Raw genomic sequence first — 15,384 nt, 5'->3', positions numbered from 1 at the left:
TAATTGTACATGATAAACCAAAGCCTGCCCACGAGCTTCTCATAGGTAATTGCTGACAGCGTCAGGGCAGAGCCGTTCTGGGGCTTCACCGTTTCTTACTCTTCTTGCTCCCCCGTTCCTGGCCTGGGGCTTCGTTCTGGGTCTTTTCCCTGTCATCTGATTTCACGGAGCTCCCTTCTCTACCACCCATGAGCTCAATGCCTTTCTCTCACCATTGTTCGGCCAGAGTCCAGCTAAAGCTCCTGCGAGGACCAGCGGCAGCTCGCTGTCACGCTTGCTCCTTGTTCGGTCTTTACCCTCGCCTAGCTTCCGCTCTTGGGACAGAAGTCACCCCAGCTGGCCACCAGCTCAGACATTGGCTTCCACTCTCAGCTTCTTCTGAGTAGGCGTGAGTGTTCACTCACTCACTCTGTGCATCAGACAGCTTGCCTTACTCTTTACTGTGTTTCCCCCGGACTGCTCCTCTGAAAGAGAAAGCGGAGGATAACTTCCACTTAACCCCTTTGTAAACCCTTAACTTTTATAACAATAATTGAACACGTATCATTGAATGAACAGATTATATTGAACAGATTATATCAACACGTGAGCCGTATTCAGTCATGTGAGGGAGCAGGGTAAAGAGTTTACTCACAGGTTATAAATATACACACACCCATCGTGCTAGTCCTTATTCAGCAAGCAATGGCAAATTCGAGGAAACTCAGTTTTGTGGTTTCCAGCCCAATGTTCCTTGAATCCTGCTGCCTTTAACTTTCGTCGCATAAATCTGTCACATGTTGTTTGCTTCTTTGTCTTATTAAACAATATACTGAATAGAATCAGATTTTTCTTAATGTTTTCAGAGTGCCTCTGCCCCCTTGATGTCCTGTTTCTGAACTTTTATTAATCTACCATTACCGAACTTAATATTGTTAAGGGAAACAGATGACCAAGTTTAATGTTATTTGAAATTCAAAGGCTTCAATGCTGAGAGAAAGGAAGCTCATAGGTTTAGTGACAGCTCTTGTTCTTAGTTCCTCAGAGCCTTTTTTTTTTTTTTAATTTCTGGATTCAAATAAGTGTGCATGTTACTACATTTATATATTTTGCCTGTAACAACTTCAGTGTATTTTTTTTCATATTGTTTCTTTTTTTTTTTTTAAGATTTTATTTGAGAGAGAGAGAGAAAGAGAAAGAGCACGAGCAGGGGAGGGGGTAGAGGGTGAGGGAGAAGCAGGCTCCCCGCTGAGCAGGGATCCAGGATGCCAGCTCAGTCCCAGGCCCCCCAGATCATGACCTGAGCTGAAGGCAGAGGCTTCACCGACTGATGCCCCCCCTGCCCCGGTTCCTGTTCAGTGTATTTTCTGACGAATGAGTAAAGTTATGTCTTATTTGTGTACATCTTTTATTTCCGACTTCAGAATGCTTCCCTTTCCTCTCTACTATTTTAGGTGTGAGGTGTGACGAACACATGTACGTGTCAGTTATCCGCTCCCTCTCCCCTAAACCTTCATCTCTCCAGAATAGAAGAGTTCTAATTTTTAAGCTCTTATTAGAAAGCTCTCCCATCTACTTTATAACTTCAGACTTATCTCTTAGGACCGCTTCCTACGCTGCTGTGTGTTTCCTAAGGTGCACGGAACCGGCACTGAGCAGCTCACCCAGCGGTGGACCCTGGATGGTTTTGAGTAAGGGCAGGATCACAGGTTGTGTTTCGTTTCCAGTATTCTTTCTGATCATGTGTAGTGTTTTCTGGGCTTTCTGGGATGAAACATGCGACATTGGCTGCAACGGTGGCCAAGCCTCTTTACTGAACGGCGAACCGAGAACCCGTTATGCTACAAGTGTCATTAGGATCGCTTTTCCCTAAACGTTCCTTCACTTTGGCTTCACTGATGCCCCTTTACCATACTTTCACCCAGTCATGCAGCCTTCCTGAGAATTCACTGTCTTTTAATTTCGCATTTTGACTTCTGCAACAGTTTCAAGACCATTTGCAGTCTCGAAGGTTTCACTTTATTGCTTGATGGTATATAGATGGAGAATGCAGTGATCATCCCTCATGAAGCTTACGGCGTCATACTCTGCTAGATCATTGGTTCCCAAAGCCTATTGGACACGAGACCTCGTTTTTAAATTAATTTTTTTCGCAGGCCCTCGTTCAGTAGCGGTATGTATGTGCGCATGTGAATGTAGCACATATATGTGTATGTATTTATTGTGTGTACATACGTATATCTTAACCCACTGAGCCACCCGGGCACCCCAGTAGTGCTGGCTTTTGTTTTGTTTTGTTTTGTTTTTTTGAGAGGGTGGTGGAGGGTCAGAGGGAGAAGGAGAAAGAGAATCCCAAGCACACTTCTTGCCCAGCTGGCAGCCCAGTGCGGGGCTTGATCCCACAACCCTGAGATCATGACCCTAGCCAAAATTGGGAACCGGATGCTCAACGAGTGAGCCACCAGGTGTCCCAATAGTGGCGTTTTTAATGGCTGGTCCCTGGGACCACATGTATGGATACAGTTGGGTCCCCTTATGGAGGGGGGAGCTACCATTCTAGGTAACTTAAGCAAGTTTTTTTTTTTTTTAAAGATTTATTTACTTGACAGAGAGAGATCATGAATAAGCAGAGAGGCAGGCAGAGAGAGAGGAGGAAGCAGGCTCCCCGCTGAGCAGAGAGCCCGATGTGGGGCTCGATCCCAGGACCAAGCCGAAGGCAGAAGCTTAACCCACTGAGCCACCCAGGCACCCCTGCTTAAGCAAGTATTAAGCTCGAGTCCAGAACTGGTCCGTGGGTTTAAAACTCCACTGTTCATGGTGCCCTATAAATGACAATCACAGTCTCTCTCTCTCTTTCTCACACACACACATACACACACACACACATACACACACACACACACACAACATACATTCACCCAAGTTGTATGGAATTCAGTTTTTTAAAAAATTGTTTCTTTGTGAAATTCTGATATTTAGATTCTGTGGAGTCTGCCTGCTCGTTCTGCCGTAGTCCTCTTGTTACTGCCCCCTCGGAGGACTCTAGTCAGGCCTGATGAGATCCTCTTGGAATTAAGGTGTTCCCTCTCCCTCATCTGTTGATGTGTTTGCTTAAGTGTTGGACAACATTTCTTGGGCGAGTAGACGATCCTGTAACAAACAACCGGGACGGATCTATCGATCTGTTGATCTATTTTCAGTGTCCCCATCTCCCCGCAGGGAAGCTCCTCAGGGGACGGCACAGCGCCGCCTGTCAGTCCTGGTGCTGCTCTCCGCTTCCTTGGGGCGACGTTCGTGGTAGCAAGGGTCGCCCTAGTAACAGGGACCAGGAGGTGGGGGCCTGCCTTGCCTGGCGACAAGGCCCCCCCAGCTCACTTGCTGGGCTTAACGTGCCCGGACCTTGTCTGCTCTGGTGCTTCCCCGGGGCCGGCTTTCTAGGCTGGTCTTCATGGACACGGGGCAGAGGCCAGACCCAGGCTCTGGTCCCGGGCACTGTCCCCTGGCAAAATGGGCAGCACTGTGTGAGGTTTGCTCTTTCCAGCCTGCAGCAGGTCACAGACACTGGCATGCCCGAGCCTTGCACCTGGACTGCATGTCGTATGTCAGTTACGTTAGGGCACTGGTTTTCCAGCCCGCGGTCTCCTGCTGAGGCGCACGGGGTATGCTTTCAGAGTCTTACAGGTAGTGGTGTTTGGAGTCCTTGGTAAAAAGCTTCTCACATGTTTTTGGCCTTCCTAATTCCTTCTTCTTTTTGTCTGTTAAAAATACAGTTTAATAAAATTACACAAGCAGTACAACTTGAAACAGTTTGATAGTTTGAAAATGCAGATAAAAGAAAGAAAATAATCTCATCTGTTGAGAGACTTCTAAGATTTTAGAGTGTTCCTCTAGCCCTTTTCATAAACGCAGTATATAATGAAAATCTTTTGTTTTTTAAATTTGTTTGCTTTTAATTTAATTTAATTTTTTTTTCAGTGTTCCAAAATTCATTGTTTATGCACCACACCTAGGGTTCCATGCAATATGTGCTCTTCTTAGTACCCACCACCGGGCTCAGCCGTCCCCTTACCACCCCCCTAAAAATCTTTTGTTTTAAATAGAATTGTACTGTATATGCACTACAGTATCCCCCCCCACACACACTTTGCATCAGGAGCATAGCTGTAATTCTTGTGCTATAATGATGTCTAGTATTTCATTGTGTTAATATACTATAATTTATTGAACCAATTCTCTCTTGTTGGAACTTTGGTTGTGGCTCATTTTTTGTTATGAAATAATTTTGTTATAAATAATTCCCCAGTGATTCTTTGTCATGTGAGTCTTTATTTCCTTGGGATAAATTTCTGGAAGTGGAATTGTTGGGCCTTATGTATGCATTGCTAAATTACTCTTAAGACAGGGTTTATCAAATTATACCGTCTTTAGAATGCTTACTTAGCAGGGGCGCCTGGCTGGCTCAGTCGGTTAAGCATCTGACTCTTGATCTCAGCTCTGGTCTTGATCTGAGAGTTGTGAGTTTGAGCCCTGCCTTGGGCTCCATGCTTGGAGCCTACTTAAAAAAGAAAGAAAGAAAGAAAGAAAATGCTTACTTTGCCACATCTGTGCCAATCCCAGGAATTCTTATTATTTTTAAAATATTTTATTTATGTATTTCAGAGAGAGCACAAGAGAATGAGAGAAGCAAGCGTGTGAGTGCAAGCAGGGGGAGCGGCAGGCAGAGGGAGAGGCAGACTCGGTGCTGAGCAAGGAGCCTGATGTGGGGCTCGATCCTAGGACCAGGTGCCCCAGGAATTATTTTTTGAAAACCTTGGTCAATTTAGTAAGCCCCAAATGGCTTCTCATTATTATTATTTTTTATTTTTTTAAAGACTTTATTTATTTATGTGACCGAGAGAGACACAGAGAGGGAACACAAGCAGGGGGAGTGGGAGAGGGAGAAGCAGGCTCCCCATCAAGCAGGGAGCCTGATGCAGGGGCTCAATCCCAGGACCCCGTGATCATGACCTGAGCCAAAGGCAGATGCTTAATGACTGAACCACCCAGGCATCCCAGGCTTCTCAGTATTTTAATTTGTATTTCTCTAATTCCTTGTGAGGTAGCAACTTTTTAATGTATTCACTGTCCACTTGTGTTTCTTTTTCTGATTGTGTGCTCACCATTTTTGTTCATTTTCCTAGTGGGCTGCTTATCTTTTACTTACTTCATGGCCTTCTCTATAGTAAAGACATTAATGGGAGTCACCGTCACGTCGCAGATAATTCCTGTCGGTATGCTGCTCTTTGCCTTTTAACTTCGTACTGGCAGGTTTTTGGTGACTACAACTTTTTATTGGGGGTCTTTTTCTGTGCAGTTTCTTTCTTTGCTTTTATAACGGTACATTTTGATTAATTTCTCTTTTCTACTTATAAACAATGTGATACTTACTTTGGAAGAAGGTTTAAAGAAATGCAAACAGGTACACCATGAGTCCCTTGTTCAGTGCTGTTGATCGTGGCTGTTTTTGGTTTTCCCTATGATGAGTAAATAGAAAACAGGACTTGATCTTTGGCTTTTAAAACTGTCAGCTTTGGTATTTAAGATCCAAAGGTTAGAAAGGGTTTTCCTGCTGCCAGTGTTGAAACGCCAGAGCTTTTCCCTGTTCTGAGCTTCCTAGCAGAAGATCCCTTCCCTTCCCTCTGGCCGTTCTCCGCCAGTCCCTGAGATCGTCCTCTTGGAGAGCATCACTTTCTTCTGCTGTCAGACCTCTCTGCCTGCGGCCCCTGTGACTTCCCGGTAGGCAGCAGTAGGCTCCCAGCTAACCCTGGCTCTCACCACTCAGCTACTGCCTCTCCTCCCTCACCAGCTTTCTGCAGCTCCTTGAAAATACCAACCCATTCTGCCCTTCTCCCTCAATCTCCCCCCCCCCCGATTGTAAAAAAAAGGGGGGGAGGAAGAGGGAAAGAAAGAAGCGTACACAGCAAATATCACAGAGGCACGTCCTGTAATTTGGATCAGCCCATTTGGGGATGTTAGTGCCCTCCCGGTCATCAGTGCTGACGGGCTCCTGTTTCCAGGAGACAGTCATTTGTGTCCAGGAGCTTTCCATCTCATTTCAGAGTGAGATGCTGCCTGTCGTATTTAGTTCAGATAATTGGTATTTCACTGTATTATCACCTACCATAATCAGATATATTCCCAGTGGTGGGTGTTTTCCATTCTCTGTGGGAACTCTTAAGCAGGCAGATGTGTTTTGTTGGGGGTTGGAAGGGGGGGGCAAGAAACCGAACCTGCGAACCTGTTGATCCCAGGGGCTGGTAACAGACACACCTGCGCTATGCCATCTGCTCCCCTGTGGGTCTTTTTTTTTTTTTTTTTTTTTAAATTTTTAAAGATTTACTTATTTGAGAGAGCGAGAACTGTGAGTGGGGGTAGAGGGGCTGAGGAGAGGGAGAGAGACTCTCAGGCAGACTCCCCGCTGAGCATGACTGGGTCCCAGGCCCCTGAGATCGTGACTGGAGCCGAAATCAAGAGTCAAATGCTCAACCAACCGAGCCCCCAGATACCTCTCCCCTGTGGTTCTAAGTGGGTCCCCCCCTTACTTACCCCTCTTAAAATTATAAAAGCAATCTGTCAGCACAAAGAGTCCTGAAAAATAACCCACCAGTAGTCCCACCTCCCTGCACAATTCCTTTTCCTTTTCTTTTACTCTTGGCTCAAATACATACTTAGTTTTACATTGTTCTGGTCTGACAATGTTTTTTGGTATTAGTTTCTTTTTTTTAAAACTAAACACTATAAGTGAAATTTTTTTTTTTAAGATTTTTAATTTTGGGGGTGCTTGGTTGGCGCCGTCGGTTAAGCGTCTGCCTTCGGCTCAGGTCATGATCTCGGGGTCCTGGGATCGAGCCCCACATCGGGCTCTCTGCTCAGTGGGGAGCCTGTTTCCCCCCTCTCTCTGCCTGCCTCTCTGCCTACTTGTGATCTCTCTCTCTGTCTCTCTGTCAAATAAGTATATAAAATCTTTTTAAAGAAAGGAAATTATAAAAAAAGATTTTTTATTTGTAGTAAACTCTGCCTCCAGCATGGGGCTGGAACTCAACAGCCTGAGGTCAGAGTTGCATGCTGTCCCAAAAGAGCCAGCCAGGCGCCTTAGCACTCTAAGTGATTTTCCATGTTGCCGTGTAAATGTCATCATTAGGATTTTTAATGGCTGCATAATAGTCTATCAATTCTTTAATCGTTCCATATTCTTGGACATTTAGATTCTTTGTGTGTGTTTGTCTCTTTTGTGTTGTTTTAGTAACGCTGTATACTTTTGTGTGTAGCTTTCAGGGATTTTTGTTCTTAGGATAAGAACATTGGCCTTGGGGTTCCTGGACCCGAGGGTTCGTCACGTGGCTGGTTCTGTGTAGCCACTGCACTGCTTTCTGGGAGTGAGTCGGGTCGTTCTGTGTTCAGGGTAAGCACAGGGCAGGAAATAACACGAGCCTGTGCGGCTCTGGGATGCCGACGCAGGTGCAGGATTCGGGGCTGAACAAGGGAGGTGGGGGGTTTCCTCCTCTCTCCAGCAGGCTGGAGCCAGCGAACTGAGCTCTGCAGTAGTTTCCTGACACAAGGCCTCTTGCTAGGACCTTGGCTCTCCTCTCTCTCAGTAGTGCTGTGGTTCTCCTCCTCCAGAGCATGAAGGAAACAGCTGGCTTTGCTTTTCTTTGTCTATTAAGTTAAAATGAAATTTGGGGCTTCCCTGACACTGTTCCCTGGACCATTTGATAACCATGTGGGGCTTAGAGAGTCGCTCTGCCCCTCACATCTAGGATCTATTCATCAGCCAGTAAGAGTTTTGGGTGAAAACAAAGGAACCAAGCAGACACTGACTAGAAAAAAAAAAGGCCTAGGATATGATGTAATTTGCTGGAGTGAGTTTGTGGGGCAGCGTCAATCCTGGTAATAGCAAATCATCTTGGATTTGATTGAATTCATCCAGCAAAAAAGCCAAAATTACAAAGTGAATGATAAAATATTAGGAGTTAAATTAACAGAAGTCATAGCCACATCTCATCTATGAATCAGAAGTTTTCCAAAGAAAAGAGGTGCTGAGCTGCGCTTATTTTTTTTTTTTTTTAAGGTCTCAGGGCTTGGGCTTTGCTAGTGCGCGTGGTCAGGGAGTGCGGCTAGTCCCTGAGGCACTGAGGCAGGGTGATGGAGTGTGCTCGCTCTCTGGCCTTGTGGCCAGCCAGGGACTTCCAGGTGCTGATGTTTAGGCCTGGCCAGGCAGGCCTGTCCCTGCTCTATAAACCTCTCTTTCCACCCCACCCCCAGGACGCCCAGCATTCCGGAAACCTGTTGGAGTAAAAGTCAGGTGTGTGTCTTCCCAGAGTCTGGGGTCATGCGTGTGCATGCTGGCCGTGTGCATGTGTGTTAGTGTGGTGGACATGATGCTGGACGGAGTCCAGTGGGATCCTGGGGATCACTGATTCTGTTCTGTTTCTGTTGTAGCCCTTGCCAGCATCCAGCCATGGGGGATATGAAAACTCCAGATTTTGATGACCTTCTGGCTGCCTTTGACATCCCAGATCCCACCAGCCTTGATGCCAAGGAGGCCATCCAGACCCCCAGTGAGGAGAATGAAAGTCCCCTCAAACCTCCAGGCATGTGCATGGATGAGAGTGTGTCCTTGTCTCACTCAGGATCATCCTCCGACGTGCCGGCCGTGAGCGTCATTGTCAAGAACACCAGCCGCCAGGAATCGTTTGAAGCGGAGAAAGACCACATTGCTCCCAGCCTCCTCCACAATGGATTCCGGGGCTCGGACCTGCCTCCAGATCCCCACAACCTGGGCCACAACTGTGGGAAGTTTGATTCCACTTTCATGAATGGAGACAGTGCCAGGGGTTTCCCCAGCAAGCTAGAACCTTCCAAGTCAGAGCCATTACCAACCTTTAACCAGTTCAGTCCGATCTCCAGCCCAGAACCCGAGGATGCCATCAAAGATAATGGGTTTGGAATGAAGCCCAAGCACTCTGACGGTTATTTTCCACCCCCTCCTGGGTGTGGGCCTGTGGGGGGCCCAGTCCTGGAGGCGCTGGCTAAGTTTCCAGTCCCAGAGCTCCATATGTTTGATCACTTCTGTAAGAAGGAGCCCAAGCCGGAGCCTCTGCCCTTGGGGGGTCAACAGGAGCGCGAGCGAGGAGGGCAGAAGGCGGGGGAGCCTCCCAAGGAGCTGGACGCCAGTCGGTTCTTTGGGGAAGCTTTGGAATTCAACAGCCACCCCAGCAACAGTATTGGAGAGCCCAAGGGGCTTGCCCTGGAACTTGGCACCTGCTCGTCAGTCCCCCCGAGGCAGCGTCTGAAGCCAGCCCACTCCAAGCTCTCCTCTTGCGTTGCAGCCTTGGTGGCCCTGCAGGCCAAAAGGGTGGCTAGTGTCACCAAGGAGGAGCAGCCTGGCCACGCCAAGGATCCCTCAGGGCCCACGAAAGAGGGCTCCAAAGGTAGCCCCAAAATGCCCAAGTCACCAAAGAGCCCCCGGAGCCCTCTGGAGGCCACTAGAAAGAGTATCAAGCCATCAGACAGCCCTCGGAGCATCTGCAGTGACAGCAGCAGCAAAGGCTCCCCTTCAGTGGCCGCCAGCTCCCCGCCAGCGATTCCCAAAGTCCGAATCAAAACCATTAAGACGTCATCGGGGGAAATCAAACGGACCGTCACGAGGATCCTGCCGGACCCCGACGATCCCAGTAAGTCCCCCGTTGGGTCGCCTCTAGGGAGTGCCGTCGCCGAGGCCCCGAGCGAGGTGCCAGAGGACGAGGTCACTGCCTTGCCGGCAGTGGCACACTCTCCGGAGGGGGGCACGCATTCCGGGAGCCCCCAGGGTGACAAGAAAGGGGACGAGAGCACAGCGAAGGCCAGCGAGTCTGCGTCTCCGTGCGGCAGTTCGGGGTCCCGGGTCCCCAAGGGGGCTGCCCCCGGCGCGCAGCCCGGCAAGAAGCAGCAGCAGAGCGCGGTGCTGCAGGCCTCTGCCCCGGCCCCTGCCAGCCTCCTGCCCAAGGCCGTGCACCTGGCCAACCTGAACCTCGTCCCCCACAGTGTGGCCGCGTCCGTGACGGCCAAGAGCTCGGCGCAGCGGCGGAGTGAGCCGCAGCTCCCCCAGATGTCGGTGCCCCTGGTCCACCAGGTGAAGAAGGCCGCCCCGCTGGTGGTGGAGGCCTTCAACAGGGTCCTCCACAGCTCCAACCCCGTGCCCCTGTACGCGCCAAATCTCAGCCCCCCCGCGGACAGCAGGATCCACGTGCCGGCCAGTGGCTACTGCTGCCTGGAGTGCGGGGACGCGTTTGCCTTAGAGAAGAGCCTGAGCCAGCACTACGGCCGGCGGAGCGTGCACATCGAGGTGCTGTGCACGCTGTGCTCGCAGACGCTCCTCTTCTTCAACAAATGCAGCCTGCTGCGGCACGCCCGCGGCCACAAGAGCAAGGGGCTGGTCATGCAGTGCTCGCAGCTGCTCGTCAAGCCCATCTCCGCGGACCAGATGTTCGCGGCGGCCCCCGCCAGCGCCCCGGCCCCCGCCGCCCCGGCGCCCCCGGCCTCCCCCAAACCTGGCCTCCCCCCGGGCGCTGCCAGCCCGACCCTGCCAGCTTTGCCGCTCTACCCGGACCCCGTGAGGCTCATCCGGCACGGAGTCAAGTGTCTCGAATGCCACAGGCAGATACGCGACTACATGGCTATGGCTGCCCATTTCCAGAGGACGACGGAGGAGAGCGAGGGGCTGGTAAGCAGACCCTCCCTGCGATGGCTGTCAGCCCCCTGGTTTTCGCGAGCTCCATGATTGGGCATGGAGAAAAGCTCCCTGAGGCGGGGGCGCTGGTGGCATCTTAGGAGTCTTAGAAGAAGACGCCGGCTTGATGGTTAGTGACCCTCCGTAATGCAGAGTACTTGGTGTTTACTGGGGAGAGGGTCCTGTCCCCAGCTCCGGGGACACTGAACATTCACCAGCTGGGTCTGTGGCCACGCCCCACGTCGGGCTCAGCTCCCAGGCTCCTGGGCTGGCGAGGGCCTCGGTCCCGCTGTGACCGGTCTCTGGGAGGTGTCAGCCCGGGCTTTGCACACACCCGAGACCTTGGAGGACAGAGGTAGGGCATCACCGCCCTGCTCCTCAGTCTCTGCTCTCAGAACGGGGTGCGGACGGAGCTGTTCTGTGTTGGGGAGACTGCTGGTGGGCCGAGGCAGGGCTGAGGAAGGAGAGCAGACCGGCTGTGGCCCAGGCTTTGGGGCCCTCTTCGGTCCGTGTTCGCACCACTCTAGGAAGGCAGCCCCGCTCATCTGCTTGTTCCAATTTTTGGCTCAGCTGGTGCGCTTGGTTTTTGTTTTTCTGAAGACAGTCTGTGCCGAGAATACCCTTTGGCACCCTCTGCTCGGGGGCTGTCTGTCCTGGCCAGGTCCCATGAAAGTAGGCCCCCAGACATGCCTGCAGAAGCCTCTCTGCTTCCTCCTCCAGGTGACTCTCTCCAGGACCCAGCCAAGCCCGCCCCTCCCTGCACCTCCCTAAGCCAGGGCTGCGGAGGCCTGGGAGGAAAGCAAAGCCGCTCTTTCCTTTAGTTCGGCAGGGGCCTGCGTGTGCCTGTCTGTGGCAGAGGAGCCTTGCGCAAGTGTCCCCAGTGCGCTCGGGCTGGAGGGAGGCTCCCTTGTCGGGCCCAGGGGTGCTGCGGGGAGTCGCACTGCTCCTCCGGGGCCCACGTAGCTGGGCAGGGACAGGGCTCACTGCCCGCCTGCTGCAGGTTGAGGCCGATGAAGTTAGGGGCTAAAAGGCTTGTAGACGTGGATGCCCAGAGGTTCCTTAGAGGGACTACCTCACTGTGACTCGGGGCAGGGGGCAAGTGCCTTGTGGCTGGGACATTTGAGTTGGACGTGCAGGAAATGTTGGGGGGGGGGAGGGTGTCTGGGTACAAGGCACGGAGGTGCGGGAAAGCGCAGTGTGCGCCTGAGGAGCAGAGCTGGGGAGTGTGGGAGCGGAGACATGAGATGGAGTTGGTGGTCTGTGGTCCTTCTGCGAGGTGGCTGGGCTCCCTGTCCCCCCACCTTTGCCCTCTCCTCAGTTTGCCCTGTGCTTCTGATGAGTCATGGCGTTGGCGGCCCCCGGCCCTTTGTTCTGCGGCTTCAGTCTTCTTGTTGTCCCCACATAGCTGTCCCGCATAGCGGACTGCTGCTTCTAGGTCATGTGATCAGAACCGTTGCCAGCAGAGGTCTGATGCTCGGTGCTTTTCCACTGTTTCTCACCTGCCTTCTAAAATCCGAGCCCTCGGAGGTTGGGGTGTAGGCCCCAGCTGACACCTCTCCCGTCGTGCATCTTCTCCTCTAGCAGGAGCTGGACCCCCAGACAAGAAAGGGAGAGGGGACCCAAGAAGGCTGGCAGGCTTCCCTCAGCCCAGCACCATCCCCCACAAAGTCCCCTGCCAAAAAACATGGTCTCAGGGAAAGGGCACTGTTTGAGGTCTGGGGTCGAAACCTGACCTTGCTGGCTGGTGGACTTGAGTTTCCTGAGACAGTACCCCGGCTTCTGGCCATGTGCGGAGAAGAGGGTAGACGGATGGAGCGGGGCGGGGCTTCACTCTAGTAGGGGCAGGGACCGCGGGGGAGCACACGCAGGCCTTCTGGCTTCTCCCCGTGCACTGGATACCCTCCCTGCAGGGGCTGGAGGGCAGCCCTTCCTGCATTCCCAGCCACTTTATTTGGATGTTGTCAGCACAGACAGACTGTTTCTTCTTGGCCTTAAGCTTTTATTTAACTATGATGTCATTGTGACATCCAACAAAATGAGCAGTTCCTTAATGTTATCTAATACAAGTCCGTACACAAGTTTTCCTTTCACGTCAAAAATGATCTTTTTATAGTTGGGCTTGTTTTGAATCAGGATTCAAACATGGACCACATGTTAGCATTTGTTTTTGTCTTTTGAATTTCTCAGTCTGGAGCAGTACCACTTCCCACTCCATCCCACCAGACCCCATTTTGTTTTACATAGCACTGATGTCGAAGAAACTGGTTCATGCATCCTGAGAATTTTCCAGGATGATTATGGGTTTGACTGATGCTTCCTTATGCAATGAATTAGTTCTTCAGTACCCGGTATTTTATCTGTTGACCAGAAATTGGCAATAAAGACTAGAAATAGGCAGTTTTGTGGAGGGAATATCACTTTCTTCATATTTCATGACTTCAGGGAGGCACAGAGTCCTTGATTGTCTTGGGTTTTTTGGTTTGTTTGTTTGTTTTTTTTGAAGATTTTATTTATTTATTTAATAGAGAGAGTGCAAGAAAGCACACAGGCAGGGAGCAGCAGGCAGAGGGAGAAGCAGGCTCCTTGCTGAGCAGGGAGCCCCCTGCCCGGCTTCCCCCTCTCCCCCAGCTCGGTGCTCGATCCCAGGATCCTGGGATCATGACCCAAGCTGAAGGCAGCTGCTTAACTGACTGAGCCCCCCCCCCCATTACCCCAGATTGTCTCAGTTTTAATGATACTAAACAAGATCAGTGAGTTTAGGTGGGGATGTTTGGATACCTTCATTGTAGATTTCCTTATCTTTTACCTAATTATTTTAGTATTCATTAATATTTGCTCCTTGAGTCAGTAATTTTATGAGTTGAAGAAAGGAGTTTTATAATTTTAGTATTTTTTCTCAGTTATTAGCTGGAGTTCTGTGTAAAATATCTTTCCGTCTTTGATGAGGACTATTTGGTTTATGTTGGAAAATGAGATATATACTTAATTTGTTTTCCTTAGTTACCAGTTTTTACAGTAGTGAGTTGATGTCCTAATAGTCTCCAATAGTGTGTTAAGAGTCTGTCCTTTATTATTTTTAAAAAAATTATGGTAAAATGCACATAGCATAAAGTTTACCATTTCCACCATTTTTTAAGTGTACAGTTCAGTAGCGTTAAGTACATTCGCACTGTTGTGCAATTTCCAGAGCTCTTTTCATCTTGCAAAACTGAAACTCTATACCCATTAAAGAGCTCCCCACACCCCCTCCCTCCTGCCCCTGGCAACCACCCTCCTGCTTTCTGTTTCTATGAATTTGACTCCACGTGCCTCACACAGTGGAATCACACAGTACTTGTTTTTCTGTGGCTGGCTAATTGCATTTAGCATAATGTCCTCAAGGCTCACCTCTACTGTGGCATGTGACAGGAGTTCCTTCCTTTTCAAGGCTGAATAATAGTCCATTGTGTGCTTATACCCCATTTTGTATATCCACTCACCCGTGGATAGATGCTAGGCTTGCTTCCGCATCTTGGGGATTGCTTGAGTAATGCTGCTTTGAACACAGTGTCCAAGTGTCCTGCTTTCAATTGTTCCAGGTACGTACTCAGAAGTGCAATGGCTAGATCATATCATAACTATTTTTAATTTTTGAGGAACCACTCCCCTCCCCCGCACACAGTGGCTGCACCATTTCACATTCCTGCCAACTGAACGTGAGGGTTCCAATTTCTCCATATCTCGCTGACACCTTCGGTTTTCTGGTTTTTTTTTGTTGTTGTTGTTTTTTTAAGATTTTATTTATTTATTTGACAGAGAGAGATCACAAGTAGATAGAGAGGCAGGTAGAGAGAGAGGGGGGGAAACAGGCTCCCTGCCGAGCAGAGAGCCCGATGTGGGACTCGATCCCAGGACCCCGAGATCATGACCTGAGCTGAAGGCAGCGGCTTAACCCACTGAGCCACCCAGGCGCCCCGGTTTTCTGTTTTGTCTGTCTGTTGGTTTGCTTGCCTTTCGCAATAGGCACCCCAATGGGCGTGAGGTAGCCACCTCTGTTCTTACAATGAGCTCACTGGGTTTCACGTGTGTGGTATGTTGGGGTCAGGTGCTTTTCCATGGTCAGGCTGTTTCCTCTTCGGTCGTGGAGTCCTATCATGCTGGCTCCTACGTCCTGGGAACATGTGAACCCATGAAGCCTATGAAGCTTCCTTACTTTTCAGTCCCAACAAGGTGTCCTGGGTGCATTTCTTGGCTAAACATGGCATCAGCCCTCCTTCCAAAGAGCCAGGTGTCTTGCGGTGAGGAATGGTATTTGACCTCACATTCTGGGTACCAGGGACACTTGGCAGGCGTATCTGCTGCTAGGCCTTTGCGGTGGCCAGAGCTGAGAAGTGTATGTTTTCATTATATTTATTTATTTATTGAAAAAATTTTATTTATTTACGTAATCTCTGCAGTCAATGTGGGGCTCAAACTCATTAAAAACTCACGACCCTGAGATCAAGAGTTGCATGTCCTTCCAACTGAGCCAGCCCGGCGCCTCGGGAAGTATATGTATGTTTTAAAGAAGATTTTACTTGAGAGAGAACAAGTGAGCAGGAGAGAGCACAAGCGGGGCGGGGGGAGGGGGGGTAGGGGGAGAGAAGTGAGCTCCCTTGCTGAGCAGGGAGACAACACAG

General features: G+C 50.2%; 1 protein-coding gene across 3 annotated transcripts in view; it reads left to right on the top strand.

The window, feature by feature from the left end:
- ZNF592 (zinc finger protein 592) overlaps nt 1-15,384 on the top strand; it is a 48,705-nt gene that overhangs the window by 17,593 nt on the left and 15,728 nt on the right. For 2 of the 3 annotated variants that reach the window (XM_046010262.1, XM_046010264.1), the window contains exon 3: nt 8,458-10,720. In XM_046010262.1, coding sequence (XP_045866218.1) covers nt 8,477-10,720 — 2,244 coding nt within the window. In that variant the 5' untranslated portion in view covers nt 8,458-8,476. Of the gene's footprint in view, nt 1-8,188; nt 8,321-8,457; nt 10,721-15,384 lie in introns of those variants that run through there. The other variant, XM_046010265.1, reaches the window with a different exon arrangement.

The sequence above is a fragment of the Meles meles genome, chromosome 6, assembly GCF_922984935.1.
Source record: "Meles meles chromosome 6, mMelMel3.1 paternal haplotype, whole genome shotgun sequence".
Lineage (NCBI taxonomy): Eukaryota > Metazoa > Chordata > Mammalia > Carnivora > Mustelidae > Meles > Meles meles.
Note: the sequence above shows the minus strand (reverse complement) of the source record. Positions and strands in the feature narration are given on the sequence as shown.